The 24526-nt window shown below is 50.5% G+C and overlaps 2 protein-coding genes across 4 annotated transcripts in view; one reads left to right on the top strand and one right to left on the bottom strand.

Annotated features, from left to right (window-relative positions):
* The window catches only part of LOC108587818 (uncharacterized), a 68812-nt gene extending 45586 nt beyond the window's left edge, over window positions 1-23226 (bottom strand). Inside the window, exon 1 of one of the 2 annotated variants that reach the window (XR_013524587.1) lies at window positions 23059-23226. The gene's annotated coding sequence lies outside the window, so the exon portion shown is untranslated. The remainder of the gene's footprint in view (window positions 1-23058) is intronic. The other variant, XR_008475331.2, reaches the window with a different exon arrangement.
* The window catches only part of GRIN2A (glutamate ionotropic receptor NMDA type subunit 2A), a 438976-nt gene continuing 430766 nt past the window's right edge, over window positions 16317-24526 (top strand). For both annotated transcript variants that reach the window (XM_035266897.3, XM_054242570.2), the window contains exons 1-3: window positions 16317-17132; window positions 17710-17900; window positions 23686-24117. In XM_035266897.3, the coding sequence (XP_035122788.2) occupies window positions 23704-24117 (414 nt within the window). In that variant the 5' untranslated portion in view covers window positions 16317-17132; window positions 17710-17900; window positions 23686-23703. The remainder of the gene's footprint in view (window positions 17133-17709; window positions 17901-23685; window positions 24118-24526) is intronic.

Genomic DNA, 24526 nt, shown 5'->3' with positions numbered 1-24526 from the left:
AGATACATCAAAACATTATTGATGATTTTTTCCTAGGTGGTAAAGTTACTATGTTTTCTTTTGAATGCTTTCTGTAGCTTTTAATTTTTACAATAAACATGTTTACTATAAAAATTCCTCCACATATTCAAAAGTGGAGAGACTAGTATTATGAACATCCATAAACCTATCACTTAGATTTAATGATTGTTAACATTTTGCCATATTTGTATCATTTTTTTTCTTTTTGGTGAAATATTTTAAAGTTACTAACATCAGGATATTTTATCCCTAAATAGTTCAGTATTTGTCTCTAAAAAAATATTTTCCTACCTAACCACAGTATTATGATTATATCTGACAAAATTAAGAATAATGTCTTAAGTGTTATCTAATACATTGTTCATACTCAGATTTCCCCAAATGTCCTTCAAAATGGTAGTGTAGGGGTGTGTGTGTGTGTGTGTTTTGAGACAGGGTCTGCATCTGTCACCCAGGCTGGAGTGCAGTGGTGTGATCTAAGCTCACTGCAACCTCTGCCTCTCTGTTTCAAGTGATCCTCCCAGCTCAGCCTCATGAGTAGCTGAGACTACAGTTACATGCCACCATGCCTGGCTACTTTTTATAGTTCCTGTAGAGGTAGGGTTTTACCATGTTACCCAGGCTGGTCTCGAACTCTTGAGCTCAAACCCTCTTCACACCTTAGCTTCCTAATGTGTTGGGATGCCAGGCGTGAGGCTGTGCACCTGACCATGTTTTTACAAAAGGTTTGTTTGAACGAGGATCCAACCAAGGACCACACACTGCATTTAGCTGTTGTCTTCTAACTCTCTTTAGAACAATATACCTCTTCCATTTTGTTCATTACACGGACTTGTTGAACTGGCCAGTCCAATTATTCCATAGATGTCCCAGCTTCTGCCTTTGCCTTTTCTTTGTGGTTGCATTGCTTGTATAATATGAAAACAAGCAATACAAATTTGGCCCTATCATTCCTGGCTACTCTCCTGGCCATGTAAACAATAATTATAACTACACCTTCCACTAGCCAGGTGTTGTTCTAAGCACTTTATTTTCACCATCTTATTTAACCATTTCAATAAATCCATGACATAGGGACTTTTTTTTTTTTTTTGAGGCAGAGTCTTGCTCGGTGGCCCAGGCTGGAGTGCGGTGCGATCTCGGCTCACCACAACTTTCAATTCCCAGGTTCAAGCAATTCTTCTGCCTTAGCCTCCCAAATAGCTGGGATTACAGGCATGCGCCCCCACGCCGGCTAATTTTTTATTTTTAGTAGAGATGGTTATTCTCCATGTTGATGAGCCTGGTCTCGAACTCCTGACCACAAGTGATCCACTCGCCTCTGCCTCCGAGAGTGCTGGGATTACAGGCATGAGCCACCCTCACGCCAGGCCAGGACTCTTTTTATCAATGATGAAAATGAAATACACAGGTGAAAACTTGTCAAGGCTATCCAGCCAAGCAGACCAGCTCTCAAGACAGCACACCTAACCATCGTGCCATATTCAAAGAGTAGAAAGAGAAGCAGCAAAGAAAGGAAGACAGATAAGTCAACCCTGCCTTCCTTTGGGATACTTAATGAAGACAGAAGACCAGATTCTCTGTGGGCTCCAGGCAGTTGAAGGAGTGGCAGCACCAGTGATTGCATCTATTCCTCTGCCAGACCTCAGAGCTGTTCTGGGCCCTCTCTAGGGTTTCCTCCTCTTTCCTTTTCTTCCATTCTTAGCAGTTTGGAAGGGTCCCTAAGAAACCGGTGCTTTTCCTTTGCTGGGCTTGAGAGTCCCTGGGTCTGCTATTTATAGGCAAGGAGACATCAGAGTCAGAAAGCAGCCTCAAGGGAGGTGCCTGCATAGTTACCAGGGTGGGGGACACGTGGGCTCTACCAATGATTATATTCTTGGGTCTTCATTGATGAGCATTCTGGAAAAAACAAATATGCAGTGTGTTTCGGGAAAGACTACTGGAAGAGGCTAGGTGTGGTGGCTCACGCCTCTAATTTCATCACTGTGGGAGGTTGAGGTGGGAGAATGGCTTCAGCCCAGGAGTTTGAGACCAGCCTGGGCAACATTGCAAGACCTCATCTTTTAACTAACTAAATAAATAAAACTCACTTGGGCATGGTGATGTGTGCTTATAGTTCCAGCTACTTGGGGGGCTGAGTGGGAGGATCAATTATAAAGCCAGGAGTTTGAGGCTGTAGTGACCTATGATTGATTGTGTCACTGTACTCTAGCCTATGTGACAGATCAAGATGATCCTGTCTCTTACAAAAAAGATAGAGAAAACACTGGAAGGAAACTTGAGACACCCAGGTTCTTAGCTGGATTTGCCTTTGCCATGAATAGGTTGTGACTTTGGCCAGCTCACCCAGCTTCCCTTAGCCAAAGCACCCTCTATATCATGTCAGATTTAAGACTGGCAGCTGTTTCCATTGTGAGGTTGTTATAAGGATTATATGAAGGTAAGAGTGGGAGTGCTTTGCAAAATAATGAAAAAAATATAAAAACTTCCCTTTAGGGTATACTGCAGAAAATGCAAATTCAGATGTGCAGACTGGCTAGGTCTCCTGGTAACATGCGGTTCCAAGGAGAGCTGCTGTGATCTAACATGGCCCCATCTGAAAGCTGTGGCTCACTGGTCATGGAATTGGCAACTGATGTACATTGGGCCAATGAATCCCTGCCCTGGGATTTTGGACTTGGGAAGGGAGGGCAGTCAGTCATTCTTTCCTGTGTGTTTATAGGTCTAAACTGTGAAATAGGAAGCATTACTATGAATGTTCCCTGACTGTGGAGGAAGACAGTTTGTGAGGGAGGGTGAATGCAGCAAGCAAGTGAAAACAAAAGACGGGGAGAGACAAGTGAGACCCAGACTCCAGCTGTTCTTGGAGTCTAGCTGCATCCATGGGATTTGACCAACCCAGGTTTGGCTTCTCTGAGTCAGCTATTTCTTATTTTTGGCTTAAGCCTCTTTGGGACTTTTTTTCTACCATTTATGGCTAGAAGAGTGTCTTGTATATTAGGCAAAAGGACACCCTTAGCAGTCCAAAGAAGGGAAGAGCTGGAGTGAAATTAGCTGGGTGTGGTGGCATGTGCCTGTAGTCCTAGCTTGAGCCCAGGAGTTTGAGGCTGTAGTGAGCTATGACTGTGCCACTGCACTCCAGTCTTGGTGACAGTAATACCCTGCCTTGCTATACAATACAATAAATAAATTGTATTTATACAATACAATAAAACACAACACAATACAAAACAAAACAAATAAAGAAGCCCAGCAAGTTAGTGATTAGGTAGATTAGAGAGCACCTCCTAGTCCTCCCACCTCAGTTTACCATTAAAATTCAACATCATGAACTACTTTGTCTCAGGTATCCAAGTAATATGGTTTGCCTGTGTCACCACCCAAATCTCATCTTGAATTGTAGCTCCCACAGTTGTGGGAAGGACCCAGTGGGAGGTTACTGAATCATGGGGCAGGTCTTTCCTGTGCTATTCTCATGACATTAGTAAGTCCCATGTGATCTGATGGTTTTATAAAGGAGAGTTTCCCTGCACAAGATCTCTTGTCTGCCACCACGTGAGATGTGCCTTTCACCTTCCACCATGACTATGAGGCCTTCCCAGCCATGTAGGACAGTGAGTCCATTAAACCTCTTTCTTTTGCAAATTGCCCAATCTTGGATATGTCTTTATCAGCAGTGTGAAAACAGACTAATACACCAAGTAAGTAAATTGGTGGAAAAGCAAAAGCAAGAATTCAGATTTTCTGACTTCCATCCCAGGGTCTTTTTCACCTCTATGATTGGCCTCTTTATTTCTGGGTAGCATATAATCACACTGCATTAAAAAACAGTAACTTTTACTATTTATTGAGTACATATTAAATTCCTTCTTGTAAAAGACAGTTGCATTACTTTAATAACAATCTGGTAAAGAAGCTCTTCTTATTCACCTTGCATGGTGGGAAACTGAAGTTCAATAAGTTTAGGCAATTTGCCTGAAATCATGCAGCTAGTAAGTCATAGAGTCAGGATTCACATTCAAGTGGTCTGACCCTTGAGTCCTCATGTTTAATTATGATGCTCTGCCCCATCTTTGGCTTTCTACTCTACCAAGAATGACTGTGCCCATGCACTCTTTCAAACCAGGACTCTGCTGAATCTTTGAGTGAGACAGAGAAGTCCTAAGAGATCTGTCATTTCCTGCACCTTGTGGCTAGTGGCATGGGAATATTGTTCTCGGACTTGTGTTATTTACCCAAGAATTTTCAAGGCTGCTCCTTGCTTAAGTAGGAAACACTTCTGCAAATATGAATGGAAAATTGGATTTGTTTACTCAGGAGTGGAGAAGGCTTTAAGTATTCTTGGGAAAGGGGTTGCTGCAAACGATGCTCAAAGTTGATTGGGGTTTCACTTATCAACCCAATGGGAGAGGAAGGAATTCTTTTTAAAAAATAAGCTTTACTGAGTTATAATTGCATACATAAATAACTGCATGTTTAATGTATACAATTTCATGAGTTCATATTTATGTACATACCTGTGATACCATCACCACAATCAACGTAATAAGAGTCCCATTCCTCTGACAGATGGGACTCTGCTTATTTTTTGCTTTATTTTTTTAGAGACAGGGTTTCACACTATCACCCAGGCTGGAGTGTAGTGGTACAATCACGGCTCATTGCATCCTCCGTATCCTGGGCTCAAGTGATCCTCCCACCTTAGCCTCCTGAGTAGATAGGACCATAGGCTTGCATGACCACATTTGGCTAATTTTTAAATTTTTTTGTAGAGTTGGTGGCATGTGGGGGGGGTCTCACTATTTTCCAGACTTCTGGAAGATATTTCTGAACTTCTGGGCTTAAGCAATCTTCCTGCTTTGGCCTCCCAAGCTGTTGGGGTTATAGGCATGACCCACTGCTCTTGGCCAGAGAAGGGGACTTTTGAAGTCTCTCTGCAAACATGGGTTTGGTGCTTACAAACAAAAAGACTGCAATGTCGGGGGCAGAAATAGTTAACTAATGTTCATTCCACAACCACGAAGATCTGGCAAAGGGCAGTCTATTCCAAACTGTAGACTTCTGATTGCCTGTGATAGAACTGCCTGGCAAGCCTTGCTAAAAATGCAGAATATTGGTTATTTATTGCTGCACACCATGTTGCTCCAAATCGTAGTGGCTTAAAATAACAGCAATTAGTTTTTCAATGAATCTTCAACTTGGGCAGAGTTCAGCAGGACTGTCTTTGCTGGGTCAGCTCAACTGCAGACTGGAGGATTCTCTTTTGAAGTGACTCACTCATAGGGCTGGCAGGTTGGTGTACTTGGTTGGGAATTCTGCTAGGGCTGAGGGCTATGGGCCTTGGTTCTTCTCTATGTAAGGCTCTCTATAGGATGCTTGGGCTTCCTCACAGCATGGTGGCTGGGTTCCAAGAGAACAAGGATCAATTACATTGCACTTTTCTAAGCTACCTCTCTGCTGTACTATATTGAAAGAGGGAGTAAAAAAGGCCCACCAAGTTTCAAGGGTTCATAAATTCATCCTCTTGATGGAAGGAGTGTCAAGATTCAGGAAGCACATGTAAGACAGGAAGTATTGTTGTGGCCAGCTTTGGAAAATACAATCTGTCACATAGCAAATTCTCATGACCCCACTGCAGAGCTACAGGATCAGAATTTATGGAGGCAGGCCCAAGGAATCTCTATTTCAATTTCTTTCATATAATTTCTATTGATCACTGAATTTTGAGATTTTCTAAGTGAGGATTGACATGCAACCTCCATAAGACAATGCTAACACAGCAGTTAGGTGTAGCTGACTGGAAGCCAGGAAACAGGCTTTTGTCCTGGCTAGGCAGCTGGATTCCTATGTGACTTTGGGAAAGTAACTTACTATTTCAGGGTTCATTCTCCTTAGCTGTAATTATACACAGCTCAGAGGGTCACTGTGAGGACTAAATGCTACAAAGCCTAGAATATGCTTAGCCTAGTCCCTGTTGCAGAGTGAGTAGTCAATGAATAGTATCATATTCAAACAATTTTGACTGCTCAAATCTTTGTAAATTTTAAGTGCTATTTTATCATAATTACCACAGCTACTGTTTGTTTACAGCTCTCTCAGTGCCAAGCCCATTATTATTTAGAATTTGCAGGTATTGGCCGGGCATGGTGGATCATACCTATATTCCCAGCACTTTGGAGGCCGAGGAGGGCAGATCATGAGGTCAAAAGTTGAGAGCAGCCTGGCCAAGATGGTGAAACCCCATCTCTACTAAAAATACAAAAAGTAGCCAGGCGCAGTGGTTGGCACCTATAATCCCAGCTACTTGGGAGGCTGAGGCAAGAGAATCGCTTGACCCCGGGAGGTGGAGGTTGGAGTGAGCCGAGAGCGTGCCATTGCACTCCAGCCTGGGTGACAGAGCAAGACTCTGACTCAAAAAAAAAAGAAAAGAAAAGAAAGAAAAACAAAAGAATTTGCAGATATTACTAACCCCATTTCACAGAGGAGAAAACCGGGGTTCAAAAAGGTTGAATGACTTGCCCAAGGAATGGGAAGAACTAGGATTTGAACTGATTGTAATTTGGTTCCCAAACCTTCACCCCTACCATATCACACTGCCCCTTGCTGTGTGATAACAGAAGACTTTTTTTTTTTTAAATTAAATTTGTCTTATTGCCTCATCTTAAAAATGAGGTCTATAACTCCTTCCTTGCCAGAAGATTGGTGTTGGGATTTATTGTACTTCTAGTATCTTGTCTTCTAAGACAGTGCTGAGTTCCACTCCAGTGGTTAAACTCCTGGCTGTGGCCTCTATTAGTGGTGGTAGAAATACAGCCTGGGAGTCAGAGAAGAGAGACATTTCCTACCTCCTCCACATTCAATGGGACCCCATCGACCTGCCAAAAACCAGTGTGGCCAGCTCGCAAGGAAGGGTTAGCTTCCTCACAGCCTGACAGCTGTGACATTATGAGACTCATTGCGTTGAATTCCAGAAGCTTAAGCTCCAATCCCAGCTCTACCACGAAGTACCAGTGTGACCTAGGGTAAGTACTTAGGGAGCACTTTACCACTCTAGGCTTCTGTGTCCTCCATCATAACATGGGGAAACCAACTCCAACCCTGTGGGTTTGCTTTGAGGATATGAGTTCAAGTAGAACAGGCATAAGGATTTGGTACACAGAAAGTTGGGTGTGTTTTGCTGTCATGGGTGGGGGGGATCCTCAGCCTTTTGCAGACAGCTGGATCTCTTTCCACTTGCCGACATGGTTCAAATCAGGCAGAGTACAGCTCTGGGGGCTCAACCCAAGGCCCTGCCATGGCTGTGGGGGCTCCTTCTTCTTTGCTTTCCATTGCAGTTGTTGCTTGAACTGTGCCCTGACACCTGGGGGCACACCCAGACACACATGAGCACACCCACTCACTACTCTCTACCATCTCAGCTTTTTACTCATTCTTTGAGAAGGAAAGTAATATATGTGCATGCCAAAAACAAATCAAGCCCCACAGTAAGAAGGAATCCTCCCTCTTTCACCTGTCTCTCTCCGTTTTCTCTCAGTCAACCTGTGTTTCCTCGCTGGAGGCAACCGTAATTGCTAGTTCCCTGGGTATCCTTCCAGAGCTATTCTATGCATAGATAAGCAAATAGGTCATTTTCTTAAGTATATATTGTTTTTCTTCTTCTTCTTATTATTTTTTGCGATGGAGCTTTGTTCTTGTTGCGAAATCTCTGCCTCCGAGGTTCAAGCATTCTTCTGCCTCAGCCTCCCGAGTAGCTGGGATTACTGGCACATACCACCACGTCCAGCTTTGTATTTTTAGTAGAGACAGGGTTTTCCATGTTGGTCAGGCTGGTCGTGAATTCCTGACCTCAGGTGATCTGCCCACCTTGGCCTCCCAAAGTGCTGGGATTATAGGCATCAGCCGCTGTGCCTGGCCTGCACTTTGGTTTTTTAAATAAAGTTTTTATTTTGGAATGTTTTTATGTTACAGAGCTAGTACGGCGACTTTCTATATGCACTTTTCCTCGTTTTCCCTAATATTAACATCTTACATGACGCAGGTACATTTGCCAAAACTAAGAAACTAATATTGGTACATTGCTGTTGACAAAACTTCAGCCTTTACTCGAATTTACGGGGTTTTCCACTAACATCCTTTTTCTTTTCCAACTCAGAATCCCACATTGCAGTTAGCATCTATGCTTTGTCATTGACGGAAGTCACACAATTCCTTCACCCTTTTGCAAAGAATAAAACAAAAACAAAACTCCAAATGACCACAAGCCCCATGAATATCTCGCTCAACAAAAAAGGCTGTGAAACATAATTTCTACCATTAAAAACTCAAAATATACCAGATATTTTATCTAATTTCATTCTCACAACAACCCCGATTTTGCAGGCGAGGAAACTGAGGCCCAGGAGGGTAGAATGACGTGCCCATAGTCACAAAGCAAGAGAGATGGTGCAGAACTGAGGTCTCAGCCAGGTCTGTTGGCTCCCAGTTCTGGTCATTAAACTAGTCTTTTTTCTTCTCCCTGAACCCTAAATCCTTGGACAAGTTTTCCTAAAAAAGAGAAATGTTCTTTATGCAATTTGCATCTGACCGCTGGACTTGGTGACAATTTATCTGATGGCTTCCGACTACAATGAAATTCTTTTTTAGGAGTGGTGACTCTCAGAGGGCAGAATGAGGAATTTTAATTGGGTGAGAAGTAGCAGTGAGTAGCACAATGAGTACCAAGTGGCAAGTCAGAAAACACTTATCTCAATCCTAACCTGCTCTGTGACCTTGGGCAATACTATCAATGCTAATTAATCATAATAATCACCTTTACTCTTTGATTTCTTTTTTTTTTTTTTTTTTTTTGCGGTTGGGGGAGAAGTTTCGCTCTTGTTGCCCAGGCTGGAGTGCAATGGTGTGATCTCGGCTCACTGTAATCCTGCTTCCTAGGTTCAAGTGATTGTCCCGCCTCAGCCTTCCGAGTAGCTGGGATTACAAAAATGCGCCACCACACCTGGCCAATTTTGTAGTTTTAGTAGAGACAGGGTTTCTCCATGTTGGCCACGCTGGTCTTGAACTTCTGACCTCAGGTGATCCAGCTGCCTTGGTCTCCCAAACTGTTGGTATTACAGGCATGAGCCACCACACTTGGCCTACTGATTTCTTATTCTTTATCAGTTGCTGTGCTAAGCAACTCTTGTGTATCACCTGATTTAATCTTCTTAGCAATCTTGTGGGAGAGGCACAAAGAGTCCCCCCATATTATAGATGAGGAAACTGAGGCTTCAGGCATTGAGCACCAGCCAAAGTCCCCACAGATAGGAAGAGGTGCATCAAAGATTTGAACCTGGGCAGAGGGGTTGCAGAACCTGTATTTTTGCTACTGCTATAACAATACAAATGTGAATGCCCTACTGACACAGGAGATAACTAATATTTATTTTCTATGTGGTCCACATGATTCCAATCACTGTATGCAATATATCATTGAGTCCCCACAATGACTTTATGAAGTCAATACTGTCGTCTCCATTTTTTTTAGATGAAGAAACTGATTTTCTTATTTGTTTAGTGAAGCAGTCATTTCCTTTCTGCTCCATGGTTGTTTTCTAAGAGCTGTCACTTTCAGAAAAAGGGTTAAGACAGATAATGTGGAGAGGGGGCTGGCTTTTGACTAAGTCCCTCCCTCTCCCTCTCAGAGAGAAGCTGTGAGAGCCACAGGAGCTTGGGGAGGCAGCTGGACTAGTGCCTTGCCTGTGCCTTCTCTGGAGGTTGGAGGCACAGTTCGAGTTCCCTGGGGTTGACTATCCCTGTTGTCCATCAGTCCAGGCTGGGCAGGCTGCCTCCTTGGCAGAGAAGACTATAGCTCAAGGCTCCCGAGCACTGTGTGGCTCGGTGAACTGTGCAGGGAAGGGAGGCTGCCAATATGTCACCGGCCAGCATCCCCGTGAACACCATCTGGGATGCACTGATCTGGAGAGGTAGGCCTGACCAATGGCTGCCTCCTCTGCCCTGCAGACCACACCTTCCTGAGCACATACCAGGAGTACTCAGCCCAGGAAAGGTACCTGAGCATCAGGGGACACCAACGTCTCAGTGGAACCCCCAAGGTCCCTATACGACAATAATAAGCATACTAATAACTGACATTTATTAAACCCATGCTATGACTTGGCAGTATGCTATATGTTTTATATGTATTGTCTCATTCAATTAACCCCTTAGAAACCCCTAAGTGGCAAATACTATTATTATCCCCACTTTATAGATGAGGAAACTGACCACAGAGAGGCTGAGAGATCTACTCCATATCATGCAGCAAATAAGTTTCATAGCCAAGGTTCAGATGCTATTTTTAAAAGTCTGGTTGTCCATCATGAGTCCTGGATTCTAATCGTTTCTACATCTCTAACTGATGAGTAATTCTATTCAGTCTCTTGCTCTTTCTGGTCCTGCCTCTTCTTCTGTGCCATACAGCGATTGGACCACATTTTCAAAATGTGTTCATCAGAGTCTCAGAGTTCTGTGATAAGCTTTGGTGTGGGTGGGAGGGAGGAAAGGGGTGAGGTAGAAGTTGAGGAGAATCAGACTCCAATCTCTGATCCACCTTTTCACCTGAGATCAAAGCTTCACTTTTAGCTGCTTCCTATATTAGGGACATGCAGGAGAGTTGGCTTATGAAAGGGGCTCCTCTGATTGAGGCAAACTCAAACACAAGAATTGATAATCTGACATTCTTGCATCCTAAGAGTAAAGAAAAATGAGCCTCAAAGATGTTAAGTGACCTACCTAAAGAGGCCCAGCAGGCTGAGCACAGTGGCTCATGCCTGAAATTCCAATACTTTGAGAGGCTGAGGTGGGAGGATTGGCTACAACCCAGGAGTTCAAGACCAGCCTGGGCAACAAAATGAGACCTCATCTCTACTAAAAATAATTTTAAGAAATAATTTTTAAAAAGCAGTGGCTCAATCCCAGCACTTTGGGAGGCTGAGGTGGGTGGATTGCTTGAGCCCATGAGTTTGAGACCAGCCTGGGCAACATGGCAAAATCCCGTCTTTACAAAAAATACAAAAAATTAGCCTGGTGTGGTGACATGTGCCTGTAGTCCTAGCTACTTGAGAGGCTGAGGTGGGAGGACTGCTTGAGCCCAGGAGGTGGAGGTGGAGGTGGAGGTGGAGGTGGAGGTGAGCCAAGATCATATCACTGCACTCCAGCCTGGGTGACAGAGTGAGACCAACTTAAAAAAAAAAAAAAAAAAAAAAAAAGCTAGGCATGGTAGTATGCACCACCTGCAGTTTCAGCTACTTGGGAGGTTGAGGCAGGAGGATCACTTGAGCCCAGAAGTTTGGGGCTGCTGTGAGCCATGATCATACAGTGGCATTCCAGCCTGGGAGAAAGTATAAGACCCTGTCCCAAAAATAAACAAACAAGTAAAATAAAATAAGAAAAATAAAAAGGCCCAGTAGGTTAGTGACTTCGGCAGATAACACATTGGTTCAAACTGCAGGTTCTGGAGCCAAACACAAATGGGTTCAAATCCTCTCTCTCTCAATTACTAGTTCTTGGGCAGAGTCAGCTCTTGTCTGGTAGCCCAGGCCTGTTTTACTACCACGAAATACTCTAAGTAAAATTGCTGACGCCCTGAGTCATTTTTCTGATGGAGAACTCAGTAACTGAGTCATCTTTCCTTCCCCTCTTCATCCTAATCCTAATTCCCATCCCAAAGAGCACAGGGCACCCAAATATCTTTTGACCTGCACAGCTATGCTGCATATACCAGGGGTACCCATGGACTATCACCTGCTGAGGAATAATTTGCTGTGACTTTCCACCTGGCAATCTCTCCTGGAAGTCATATCCAATGGAGGAGTCTGTGTTTATGAATAAGAAAAGGACTGTGCTTGTGACAGGAAGTTATGAAAAAGAGACTGTGTGTGACCCTTAGTAGCTAGGTGACCTTCAATGCCTTGGGCTTTGGAGTCCTCTTTTTTTTTTTTGAGATGGAGTTTCACTCTGTCACCCAGGCTGGAGTGCAGTGGTACAATCTCAATTCACTGCAACCTCCACCTCCCAGATTCAAGTGATTCTCCTGCCTCAACTTCCTGAGTAGCTGGGACTACAGGTGCGTTCCACCATGCCTAGCTAATTTTTATATTTTATAGTAGAGATAGGGTTTGACCATGTTGTTCAGACCAGTCTCAAACTGCTGACCTCAAGTGATCCGCCTGCCTTAAACTCCCAGAGCGCTGGGATTACAGGTGTGAGCCATGGTGCTCAGCCAGAGTCCTCATTAAAAAAAAAAAGTGGTGTTGGGCATTGGTTTGATCAATACCAAGGGCCTCCACAGTTTCGAGAGGGCATGCTTCATTGATCCCAGGTACCAGGAAATATGACCTCTCTCCTTAGCATCCAGACGTTTCCCTAAGAAGGCTTTTCCATAGGCACAGACTCAGACAGAGTCTTTTCTGTGGAGTGAATGATTAGACTTTTGGGAACTACTGGCCTTGGGAAATTGGCCTGACATGGTCTGACTTCAGGGCCATCAAAGCACTGTCTTGAGGGACTGCTCTGACTAATCAGAGCCAAGTGAGAGAGCTTTAGATAGAGCCATCTTTACTAGACAAAGGTGAGTGAGCCTGCAAGAAAGATGTTTCCTACAGGAGAGGCCTGGCCTCCTCTGTACGTGGAAGCTGCCCTCCAATTGTGAGTGTCAGAAGGGGAACCCATGGTGCTTCCTCTTGGGGTGCAGCATTGTGGCCTGCCCAGGTATGTGGAAGAGCTGCTCCTTGTTCTTTCTCTTAGAGAAGTCTTTGTCGGTGTGTTAGTCAGGGCTCTCTAGAGGAAGAGAACTAATAGGATAGATGTATATATAAAGGGGAGTTTATTAAGGAGTATTGACTCACATGATCACAAGGTGAGGTCCCACAATAAGTTGTCTGCAAGCTGAGAAGCAAGGAAGCCAGTCTGAGTCCCAAAGCTGAAGAACTTGGAGTCTGATGTTTGAGGGCAGGAAGCATCCAGCCCCGGGGGAAAATTGAGGCCAGAAGACTAAACCAGTCTAGTCTTTCCATGTTTGTCTGCCTGCATTTATTCTGGCCATGCTGGCAGCTGATTAGATTGTGCCCACCCAGATTGAGAGTGGGTCTGCCAGTTCACCGACTTGAATGCTAATCTCCTTTGGCAACACCCTCACAGACACACCCAGGACAAATACTTTACATTCTTCAATCCAATTAAGTTGATATGCAGCATTAACCATCACATTAACCATTAACCATCACATGGTTGGTAGAGTTGCTATGACAAAGGTTTTCTTACCATCTGAAACTCTTTGAGTAGCAAAATTCTGCTCAGCATTCTAAGCTTAAGAAGATTAAGCTTTTTTGTAGCATAGATGAAGTAAGATGTCACGATCCTATACACTCTGTCACAGTCTCTCTTCACCTGTATGGTGAAGTTCCAGGTGCCTGGCATATGATGTGCCACGGGAGATGTCCATCCCAGTGAAAGTCCAGTCGCCTGTGCCTAACTTTAGAGGCACACTGTCCCTTCAAATAAAGGGCTGCCTTCTTTCTCTATTCAAAAGAGGCCATATCTGTTTGATTTATCTTTCTGTAAGTCTGATCATGAGTAACTTAAAACTCTGCATACCAATAGTTTTCAAGAAAGACAAATCAATTCCAGGATCAGCATCAGTTGATGAGAATAAAAAGTGCAGAGGCATCATCAGAATCACCTATGGATCTAAAACAAATGTCTATGCTGGGCCCCATACCTGAAGATTCTGATGGAGTAAATCTAAAGTGGGCATAGGCATCTGTATTTTATTTTTTTTGAGACAAAGTCTCACTCTAGTCTTTCAGGCTGGAGTGCAGCAGTATGAACACGTGGGGTCTTGCCATGTTGCCAAGGCTGGTTTTAAACTCCTAGGCTCAAGTGATCCTCCTGCCTTGACCTCCCAAAGTGCTGGGATTATAGGCGTGAGCCACTGCACCCAGCCACACCTGTATTTTTAAAAATCCCATAGATACAACCCACGTATCTATCGCAGGAGATGGGATACACAAAGTGTAGCTTATTCATGCAATAGAGATCTAGCTATTCAGCAATTAAAAATTAAAGAGCTGTTGATACATGCAACACAGAGGAATCTTCTAGACATCAGGGTAATTGAAAAAAGCCAGAAATCCGGTCACCAAAAAACACATAGTATAGAATTCCACTTATATGAAGTTCAAAAAAGGGCAAAACTAATACATGGTATTAGAAATAAAAATTGTAGTTTACACTGGGTGGGTAGAATGGGGTTGGCAACAAAGGGACACAAGAAAACTTCCTGGTGGTGATGAAATTGTTATGTACTTCGTTTCACATAATGATCTACGTGGATACACACAATTTAAAAGTGTAGTCAACTGGCTACTGCAGTGGCTCACACCTGTAATTTCAGCCTTTGTGAGGCCAAGGCCAGAGGATTTCTTAAGGACAAGAGTTTGATACCAGCATGGACAACATAGTGACACCCAATCTCTACAAAAAAATAAAAATCATCCAGATGTGGTGGCATATGCCTGTAGTCCTAACTACTTGGGAAGCTGAGGCAGAAGGATCATTTGAGCCCAGGAGTTCAAGTTTACAGTGAGCTACGACCAAACCACTGCACTCCAGCCTGGGCAACAGAGTGAGACCCTGTTTCAAAAACAAAACAAAAATAAAACCCAAAAAACACCAAAAAAACCCCAAAACTTCATAAACAAAACCCTTAAGAAATATGCATTTTATTGTCTATAATTTATAACTCATTTAAATAAAGTGGCCTGACTTCCCCGTTAGACCGTAAGCCAGAGTTTTACATGGGTGCCAAGGAGTGGCTTAATCAGTTCAGCCCAGCCACAGACTCAAGAAACGCACACTTTGCTTTTCCCTGCCTTGTATTATACAATCCCCATTTTCATTTACTTTCCAGAATTTCCCTCACCCTTTCTCTGTCTTTTGGATAAAAAAAAAAAAAAAATCCAGGAAATCCAACACAGCACAACCAGCTCAGTAATGAATCCATTTGTCTCCAGACACTATGCCTCTCTCCTGTATCCATTTCAGCAGCCATATCCACATTCCTGGAAGAAGTCACCTCCCTTCCACACTACCTTCAAGGCACAGAATGTTGCTTGAGCATCTACTATGTGATACACCTTGTTGACCTCTTTACTTAGGCTATCTCCTCTTCTTTTCAAAATAATCATGAGAAGTAGATATTTTTACTGCCCTCCATTTCCACATTAGTGATTAACAAGGGAAGATAATATGATGTCCCAAAGGTGATGTTTTAGTTTGATCCAGCTGCCATAGCAAGACATCATAAACAGCAGAAGTTTATTTCTCTCTTTTGTTTGTTTTTGAGACAGAGCTCGTTCTCTCACCCAGACTGCAGTGCAGTGGTGTGATCTTGGCTCACTGCAACCTCTGCCTCCTGGGTTCAAGTGATTCTCCTGCCTCAGCCTCCCATTCTCTCACTTCTTGAGGCCGGGAGGTCCAAGATTAAGCAGCAGCAGACTCGGTGTTTGGGGAGGGCCTGATTTCTGTTCATAGGCTTATGCCTTCTTGATTAAGTCTCACTTGGTGGAAGGACCTGGCTGACTCTCTGGGGTCTCTTTTATAAGAGCACAAATCCCATTTTACTTTCATGAAATCATGAAGTCACCTCCTAAAGGCCCCACCTCCTAATGCCATCACCTTCGGAGTTAGGATTTTATCCTGTGGATTTGGGGGTGGTAACACAAACATTTAGACGATAGCAGGTGACATTAGGTTAAGTGGAGGAGACAGGGTTAGAACAGTGATTGCAAAACATCTTAGAATTTAAGAACCTTTTTCTTCCAAGGCCTGAAAGGCAGACAGGCATAGGAGATACAGGTGAGTATCAAAAGGGCAGAGCTCCTCACTTGATGATGAGTTCCATGCTCAGTCGCTAGAATTCCAGTCAACCAAGGCCGTCCCATGTTATCTGGCTCACCTCTTCTGGTAGCTTAGAAGTGGCAGCCTCAGAGAGAATTCTATTTGGTACAACTTAGAAGGAAGCAAGTGGAAAATGTAGATGTCTTTGCTTTTAGGATTCTGGCTCCCTGAGATCAGAGGAGTGGGTTCCCGCACTGAGGTGGCAAGGCACAGGGAGAAGCATTGGAGCAGACTCTGTGCGTGTGCGTGTGTGTGTCGGCGCGCCTCTGCGTGGAGGGGGATAGCTGTACCCAGCGCGAGGCACTGGGGGAGGAGGAAGCAGTAGCAGAGATCTGAATAATTGATTCTTCAGCCACACCAGACGCCCGGGAGCGGGCGGAGAGCGTGGTTCCAGCACCACGGACAGAGGCGCGCGCCACTGCGGGCGCCCCCGTAGCCAGCCAGCCACCTATCCTGGCCTTATTTGCCGCCGTGCGCTCTCCAAACGGGTGGCCGCGCTCTGCACCGCCGCCGAGGGATTGCAGGGTCTGTCTCAACCCACCTAGGAGAGAGGCTGCGGGCAGGAGACGCTTTCTCCCGCCAGAGCTCTAAGCCTCTTCGGCTTGCACGGGGGCTACTGCGTCTCACTGGCGGAGAATAAGTCCCCAAGTTGGTGTGGAGGGCGCCCCTGCCTTCCTCCTCCTCTTCCTCGGAGGTGACAGCAGCAGAAACACACCCCGGGAACCCGGCTTTGCCAGTGCTGAGAACCAGGGTGTCCAGGCGCTCTCCGGACTCCCGCCTGGAAGTAGGAAACCGAACGCCCGGCGCTGAGCTAGCCCCCCAGCAAACCGCTGGGAGGGAGCCGGCTTTGCCCGCCTGCGCCTCTCTCGGCCGGGACCGTGGGGATCCCCGGCCACACGCGAGCGCCTGCTCCCACACTCACTCTCACACACACTCTCCTTCAAACACACCAGCCCGGAGCTGGGCTGCGGAGAGGGTGCTCCGGCGCCCTCAGAGGACCCGGCGGTTGCCGTCCGGAGTGGGGCAGAGAACAGAGCTAGGGCTCTTGGAGGGGGGCTCCTAGGGCTTGGCCGGATCATGGGACCTGGTGAGCGCTGAGAATCGCGGCCGCAGCCATCAGCCCTGGAGATGACCAGGAGCGGCCACTGCTGAGAACTATGTGGAGAGAGGCTGCGGTGAGTGCGGGACGGCTGTCTTAGGAGGCCCCCTTGGGGTGGGGGAGGTGGGAGGCCTGGAGAGGGAGGGAGCAGCAGGATCGCAAGAGGCTCGCTGCGTGGGAACGATCCACCTCCCTCGGAGAACCGGGACCGCGGGAGCCCGTGTCCTTCCCTCCCCCTCTCCTCCTGCCGGCTCATCGCAAACTCAGTCAGCGCCCCCCACCCCCCGCCGTTACCTCCTTTTTCTCTCCCTACCCCCCTCGCTCAGCAGCTCGGGTCGCACAACTCGCAGCAGCCGGAGCTGGGGAGGTGGTAGGGGGTGCTGGTAGCGGTGCCCAGTTAGCTTCTCGTGGGTGGCCAACCTGGGGCTCCCATTCTCCTATGCGCCCCGGAGTGGAGCTCCAGCTATCAACCACAGGGGCTGAGGATCCGCACTGGGGGCGTCGTAGGCACAGAGCTTCAGCTTCTCCCTCTTGTCTAGCCCCGCTGGGCGCATGGGGGGCTTGTGAGCACTGCAGACTGCAGCCTTCCCTCAACCCTCCCACCCCTCGCTGGTGGGCTGACACTGCCTCTCCTTCTCTCCTCCTCCCCGTAGAGCCCTGCTGCAGAGCCTCCGGCTGGGATAGCCGCCCCCCGTGGGGGCGATGCGGACAGCGCAGGACAGCCAGGGGAGAGCGCGGGGGCCGCAGCATGCGGGAACCCGCTAAACCCGGTGGCTGCTGAGGCGGCCGAGATGCTCGTGCGCGCAGCGCGTCCCACTGCATCCTCGACCTTCTCTGGCTACAGGTACGTCCCAGCGGGAGATCAGGGCTCTGTGGGCCGGGAGGAGGGAGACTCGACCTGAGGGAGAGCGGGAGAGGGATCGGGCGAAGAGACGGAAAGGGAAAGCGGGAGGGAGCCCAGCGGAGAGGCACAGCAGGGGCACCAGGGGGCGCTGCAGCTCCGCGCTCTGCGGCGCTCACCCAGGAAGTCGAGGCTATTTGGAGTTCGCCTCAACTTCCCTCGGCTCCAGCAGCAGCCGGCTCGGGAGGCGCGCGTCAGGGCACGCGAGCACGACCGCACTGGTATTTGCAGGCACGCGGGGCTGTGCGCCTAACGCGGCTCATGCGTGTGCGCCACCTGAGGACGTGCGAGGACTCTGGCTGGCCGTGGGCACCGCTACAGCGGCCTGAGGATGCGAGCAGAAAGCGCGCGTGTCTCTGAGCGGGTGCGGCCCACTGCCCACGTGCACCTAAGACTTGGCAACCGCGCCCGCAGCAGAAAGGCTGGGGAGGGGCTGCACAGTCCACGCTCGTCTGGGAGCTTCTTCGGAGCCTACCTTTCCCCCTACGCACGTTCTGTGCCAGCTCCCACGCACTGGCCCGCGGGGGGACGCGCCTACTCTCCAGAATTCTGCACCGCACACGGCGCGCTTGAGAGAGGGTGCGTGTTCGCACGTGTGTGTGCACGCGCGCGTGTAGCGGGTGGGTCCCGAGCCCACTTTCAGTTGACTGAAGGACTCTCCACGGCCCTTGGCGCGTGGCCATGTTACCTCAGCCCCCAGTTACCTCAGACCCCAGTCACCTCAGACCCCCAGTCACCTCAGCCCCCAGTCACCTCAGACCCCCAGTCACCTCAGACCCCCAGTCACCTCAGACCCCCAGTCACCTCAGCCCCCAGTCACCTCAGACCCCCAGTCACCTCAGACCCCAGTCACCTCAGACCCCCAGTCACCTCAGACCCCCAGTCACCTCAGACCCCCAGTCACCTCAGCCCCCAGTCACCTCAGCCCCCAGTCACCTCAGGCCCCCAGTCACCTCAGACCCCCCAGTCACCTCAGACCCCCAGTCACCTCAGACCCCCAGTTCCCTCAGACCCCCAGTCACCTCAGGCCCCCAGTCACCTCAGACCCCCAGTTCCCTCAGACCCCAGTCACCTCAGGCCCCCAGTCACCTCAGACCCCCAGTTCCCTCAGCCCCCAGTTCCCTCAGACCCCCAGTCACCTCAGCCCCCAGTCACCTCAGCCCCCAGTCACCTCAGACCCCCAGTCACCTCAGACCCCCAGTCACCTCAGGCCCCAGTTACCTCAGACCCCCAGTCACCTCAGGCCCCCAGTCACCTCAGACCCCCAGTCACCTCAGACCCCCAGTCACCTCAGGCCCCCAGTCACCTCAGACCCCCAGTTCCCTCAGCCCCCAGTTCCCTCAGACCCCCAGTCACCTCAGACCCCCAGTCACCTCAGCCCCCAGTCACCTCAGGCCCCAGTCACCTCAGGCCCCAGTTACCTCAGGCCCCAGTTACCTCAGGCCCCCAGTTACCTCAGACCCCAGTTACCTCAGACCCCAGTTACCTCAGGCCCCCAGTTACCTCAGACCCCCAGTCACCTCAGACCCCCAGTCACCTCAGGCCCCAGTTACCTCAGGCCCCCAGTTACCTCAGGCCCCAGTTACCTCAGACCCCCAGTTACCTCAGGCCCCCAGTTACCTCAGGCCCCCAGTCACCTCAGACCCCCCAGTTACCTCAGACCCCCCAGTTACCTCAGGCCCCAGTCACCTCAGACCCCCAGTCACCTCAGGCCCCAGTTACCTCAGACCCCCCAGTTACCTCAGACCCCCCAGTTACCTCAGACCCCAGTTACCTCAGACCCCCAGTCACCTCAGGCCCCAGCTACCTCAGACCCCCCAGTTACCTCAGACCCCCCAGTTACCTCAGGCCCCAGTTACCTCAGACCGCAGTTACCTCAGGCCCCAGTTACCTCAGACCCCAGTTACCTCAGGCCCCAGTTACCTCAGACCCCAGTTACCTCAGGCCCCAGTCACCTCAGGCCCCCCAGTTACCTCAGACCCCCGAGTTACCTCAGGCCCCCCAGTCACCTCAGGCCCCCCAGTCACCTCAGCCCCCAGTCACCTCAGGCCCCAGTCACCTCAGACCCCCAGTCACCTCAGACCCCCAGTCACCTCAGACCCCAGTCACCTCAGACCCCAGTCACCTCAGACCCCAGTTACCTCAGACCCCAGTCACCTCAGACCCCCCAGTTACCTCAGACCCCCAGTTACCTCAGGCCCCAGTTACCTCAGGCCCCCAGTTACCTCAGGCCCCAGTTACCTCAGACCCCCAGTTACCTCAGACCCCAGTTACCTCAGACCCCCAGTTACCTCAGACCGCAGTTACCTCAGGCCCCAGTTACCTCAGACCGCAGTTACCTCAGGCCCCAGTTACCTCAGACCGCAGTTACCTCAGGCCCCAGTTACCTCAGACCCCCAGTTACCTCAGACCCCAGTTACCTCAGACCCCCAGTTACCTCAGACCCCAGTTACCTCAGACCCCCAGTTACCTCAGACCGCAGTTACCTCAGGCCCCAGTTACCTCAGACCGCAGTTACCTCAGGCCCCAGTTACCTCAGACCGCAGTTACCTCAGGCCCCAGTTACCTCAGACCCCAGTTACCTCAGGCCCCAGTTACCTCAGACCCCAGTTACCTCAGGCCCCAGTTACCTCAGACCCCCAGTTACCTCAGACCCCAGTTACCTCAGGCCCCAGTTACCTCAGGCCCCCAGTTACCTCAGGCCCCAGTCACCTCAGACCCCAGTTACCTCAGACCGCAGTTACCTCAGGCCCCAGTTACCTCAGACCGCAGTTACCTCAGGCCCCAGTTACCTCAGACCGCAGTTACCTCAGGCCCCAGTTACCTCAGACCCCAGTTACCTCAGGCCCCAGTTACCTCAGACCCCAGTTACCTCAGGCCCCAGTCACCTCAGGCCCCCCAGTTACCTCAGACCCCCGAGTTACCTCAGGCCCCCCAGTCACCTCAGGCCCCCCAGTCACCTCAGGCCCCAGTCACCTCAGGCCCCAGTCACCTCAGACCCCCAGTCACCTCAGACCCCCAGTCACCTCAGACCCCAGTCACCTCAGACCCCAGTCACCTCAGACCCCAGTTACCTCAGACCGCCAGTCACCTCAGACCCCCAGTCACCTCAGACCCCAGTTACCTCAGACCCCCAGTCACCTCAGCCCCCAGTCACCTCAGGCCCCCAGTTACCTCAGACCCCCAGTCACCTCAGCCCCCAGTCACCTCAGACCCCCAGTCACCTCAGCCCCCAGTCACCTCAGACCCCAGTTACCTCAGACCCCCAGTCACCTCAGCCCCCAGTCACCTCAGGCCCCCAGTTACCTCAGACCCCCAGTCACCTCAGCCCCCAGTTACCTCAGGCCCCAGTTACCTCAGGCCCCCAGTCACCTCAGACCCCCAGTCACCTCAGACCCCCAGTCACCTCAGACCCCAGTTACCTCAGGCCCCAGTCACCTCAGGCCCCAGTTACCTCAGCCCCCAGTTACCTCAGCCCCCAGTTACCTCAGGCCCCCAGTCACCTCAGACCCCCAGTCACCTCAGACCCCCAGTCACCTCAGACCCCAGTTACCTCAGGCCCCAGTCACCTCAGACCCCAGTTACCTCAGGCCCCAGTTACCTCAGGCCCCCCAGTTACCTCAGCCCCCAGTTACCTCAGGCCCCAGTTACCTCAGACCCCAGTCACCTCAGGCCCCAGTTACCTCAGGCCCCAGTTACCTCAGCCCCCAGTTACCTCAGGCCCCAGTTACCTCAGACCCCCCAGTTACCTCAGGCCCCAGTTACCTCAGACCCCCCAGTTACCTCAGACCCCCCAGTTACCTCAGACCCCAGTTACCTCAGACCCCCAGTTACCTCAGACCCCAGTCACCTCAGACCCCCAGTCACCTCAGACCCCCCAGTTACCTCAGACCCCCAGTTACCTCAGGCCCCAGTTACCTCAGACCCCCCAGTTACCTCAGACCCCCCAGTTACCTCAGACCCCCAGTTACCTCAGGCCCCAGTCACCTCAGACCCCCAGTTACCTCAGGCCCCAGTTACCTCAGACCCCCCAGTTACCTCAGACCCCAGTCACCTCAGACCCCCAGTTACCTCAGACCCCAGTCACCTCAGACCCCCCAGTTACCTCAGACCCCCAGTTACCTCAGGCCCCAGTTACCTCAGACCCCCCAGTTACCTCAGACCCCAGTCACCTCAGACCCCCAGTTACCTCAGACCCCCAGTTACCTCAGACCCCAGTCACCTCAGACCCCCAGTCACCTCAGACCCCCAGTTACCTCAGACCCCAGTTACCTCAGACCCCCCAGTCACCTCAGACCCCCAGTCACCTCAGACCCCAGTTACCTCAGACCCCCCAGTCACCTCAGGCCCCCCAGTCACCTCAGGCCCCAGTTACCTCAGACCCCAGTTACCTCAGACCCCAGTCACCTCAGACCCCAGTTACCTCAGACCCCCAGTTACCTCAGGCCCCAGTTACCTCAGGCCCCAGTTACCTCAGACCCCAGTTACCTCAGGCCCCAGTTACCTCAGACCCCAGTTACCTCAGGCCCCAGTTACCTCAGACCCCAGTTACCTCAGACCCCAGTTACCTCAGACCCCAGTTACGTCAGACCCCAGTTACCTCAGGCCCCAGTTACCTCAGACCCCAGTTACCTCAGACCCCAGTTACCTCAGACCCCAGTCACCTCAGACCCCAGTTACGTCAGACCCCAGTTACCTCAGGCCCCAGTTACCTCAGACCCCAGTTACCTCAGACCCCAGTTACCTCAGACCCCAGTTACCTCAGGCCCCAGTTACCTCAGGCCCCAGTCACCTCAGGCCCCAGTTACCTCAGGCCCCAGTTACCTCAGACCCCCAGTTACCTCAGACCCCAGTTACCTCAGGCCCCAGTTACCTCAGGCCCCAGTCACCTCAGGCCCCAGTTACCTCAGGCCCCAGTCACCTCAGACCCCAGTTACCTCAGGCCCCAGTTACCTCAGGCCCCCCAGTTACCTCAGCCCCCAGTTACCTCAGGCCCCAGTTACCTCAGACCCCAGTCACCTCAGGCCCCAGTTACCTCAGGCCCCAGTTACCTCAGGCCCCCCAGTTACCTCAGCCCCCAGTTACCTCAGGCCCCAGTTACCTCAGACCGCAGTTACCTCAGGTGTACTCTGCATCAGAGGAGCCGGGTCTGTAGTTAGCGCGAAGCATAGAGCAAAGCGTGGGGTGCACCCGACGAGTTCGCAGGGTCGAGGTCAGCCAAGGAGCTCAGCTTTCACGCCCGGACGCCGGGCCCAGGCGCCGCCTCGGCACATCCCACCGATTCTGTAGTTCGCTCCTCGCGAGCAGGGGGCGGGGCTGATAACTTGGGCCTCTCTATCCCGGCTGGGAGGGGTTGGATGGAGGGTTTATGCGGTGCACCTGCTGGCTTGGTGGGTTCCAGAACGCGCGCGGCGCTTAGGGTCTGTGCTCCGCAGCGAACTGGGGGACGCGGTGGGGGATGTGGACAGAGGTGGGGATGGGGAAGCGCCTGGAGACGGGGAATGAGGAAGCTGGATGCGAGAAGCTCGGATTGGAGTTGGAGATAGAGTTAGAGATGCGTCGAGGCACATGGATGGCGTCGGGGATTGGGAGTGGAGTCTGTGATCCCAGCAGCCTATCCTGCTGCTGAGTTCCACGCCTGGCTCCTACAGCCGGGACCCAGTCGGTAATCCCTTTCTTCTGGTCGCCTTGCTCACCGCGTCCCTGCCTCTCACTCTTCACCCTGCAGGGACCGTCAGTGGCGACTATGGGCAGAGTGGGCTATTGGACCCTGCTGGTGCTGCCGGCCCTTCTGGTCTGGCGCGGTCCGGCGCCGAGCTCGGCGGCGGAGAAGGGTTCCCCCGCGCTGAATATTGCGGTGATGCTGGGTCACAGCCACGACGTGACGGAGCGTGAACTTCGAACCCTGTGGGGCCCCGAGCAGGCTGCGGGGCTGCCCCTGGACGTGAACGTGGTAGCTCTGCTGATGAACCGCACCGACCCCAAGAGCCTCATCACGCACGTGTGTGACCTCATGTCCGGGGCGCGCATCCACGGCCTCGTGTTTGGGGACGACACGGACCAGGAGGCCGTGGCTCAGATGCTGGATTTTATCTCCTCCCAGACTTTCATCCCCATCTTGGGCATTCATGGGGGCGCATCTATGATCATGGCTGACAAGGTAAGGCCGGGAGGTGATGCCGTGCCAGGACCTAGGAAGCGACCAGCTGTCTGGCAGCTGCTTCAGGTTTTCAGATGCCCCTAGAATCTGTCTTGATGTGAAGTGGGGGTGGGGGTGGGAGGGTCGTGGCCACTGGCCCTGGTGAGAACCAGGTCTTGCTTCTTCAACCCGGAAATGAATGGAGATGCCTTTTGCCTTATTTCTGAACATGGTGTACACAGGAGCACTTCGGTGTGGGTGTGTCAGGAAGAGCTCAGAAAACTGAGAAGTAGGTAGTGGGGTGGTGATGGCGGCGGCGGTGGCATGTTTGGAGATTTACAAGTACCGCCGGGCACAGAGGTGGGCTCAAGAGCACTGGAGACGTATGGTTCCTATTCCCACAATGCCTGTTTTACCTGATTGTTTTGTG

This window comes from Callithrix jacchus, chromosome 12 (assembly GCF_049354715.1).
Source record: "Callithrix jacchus isolate 240 chromosome 12, calJac240_pri, whole genome shotgun sequence".
Lineage (NCBI taxonomy): Eukaryota > Metazoa > Chordata > Mammalia > Primates > Cebidae > Callithrix > Callithrix jacchus.
This window is presented reverse-complemented; position numbering and strand designations above follow the sequence as displayed.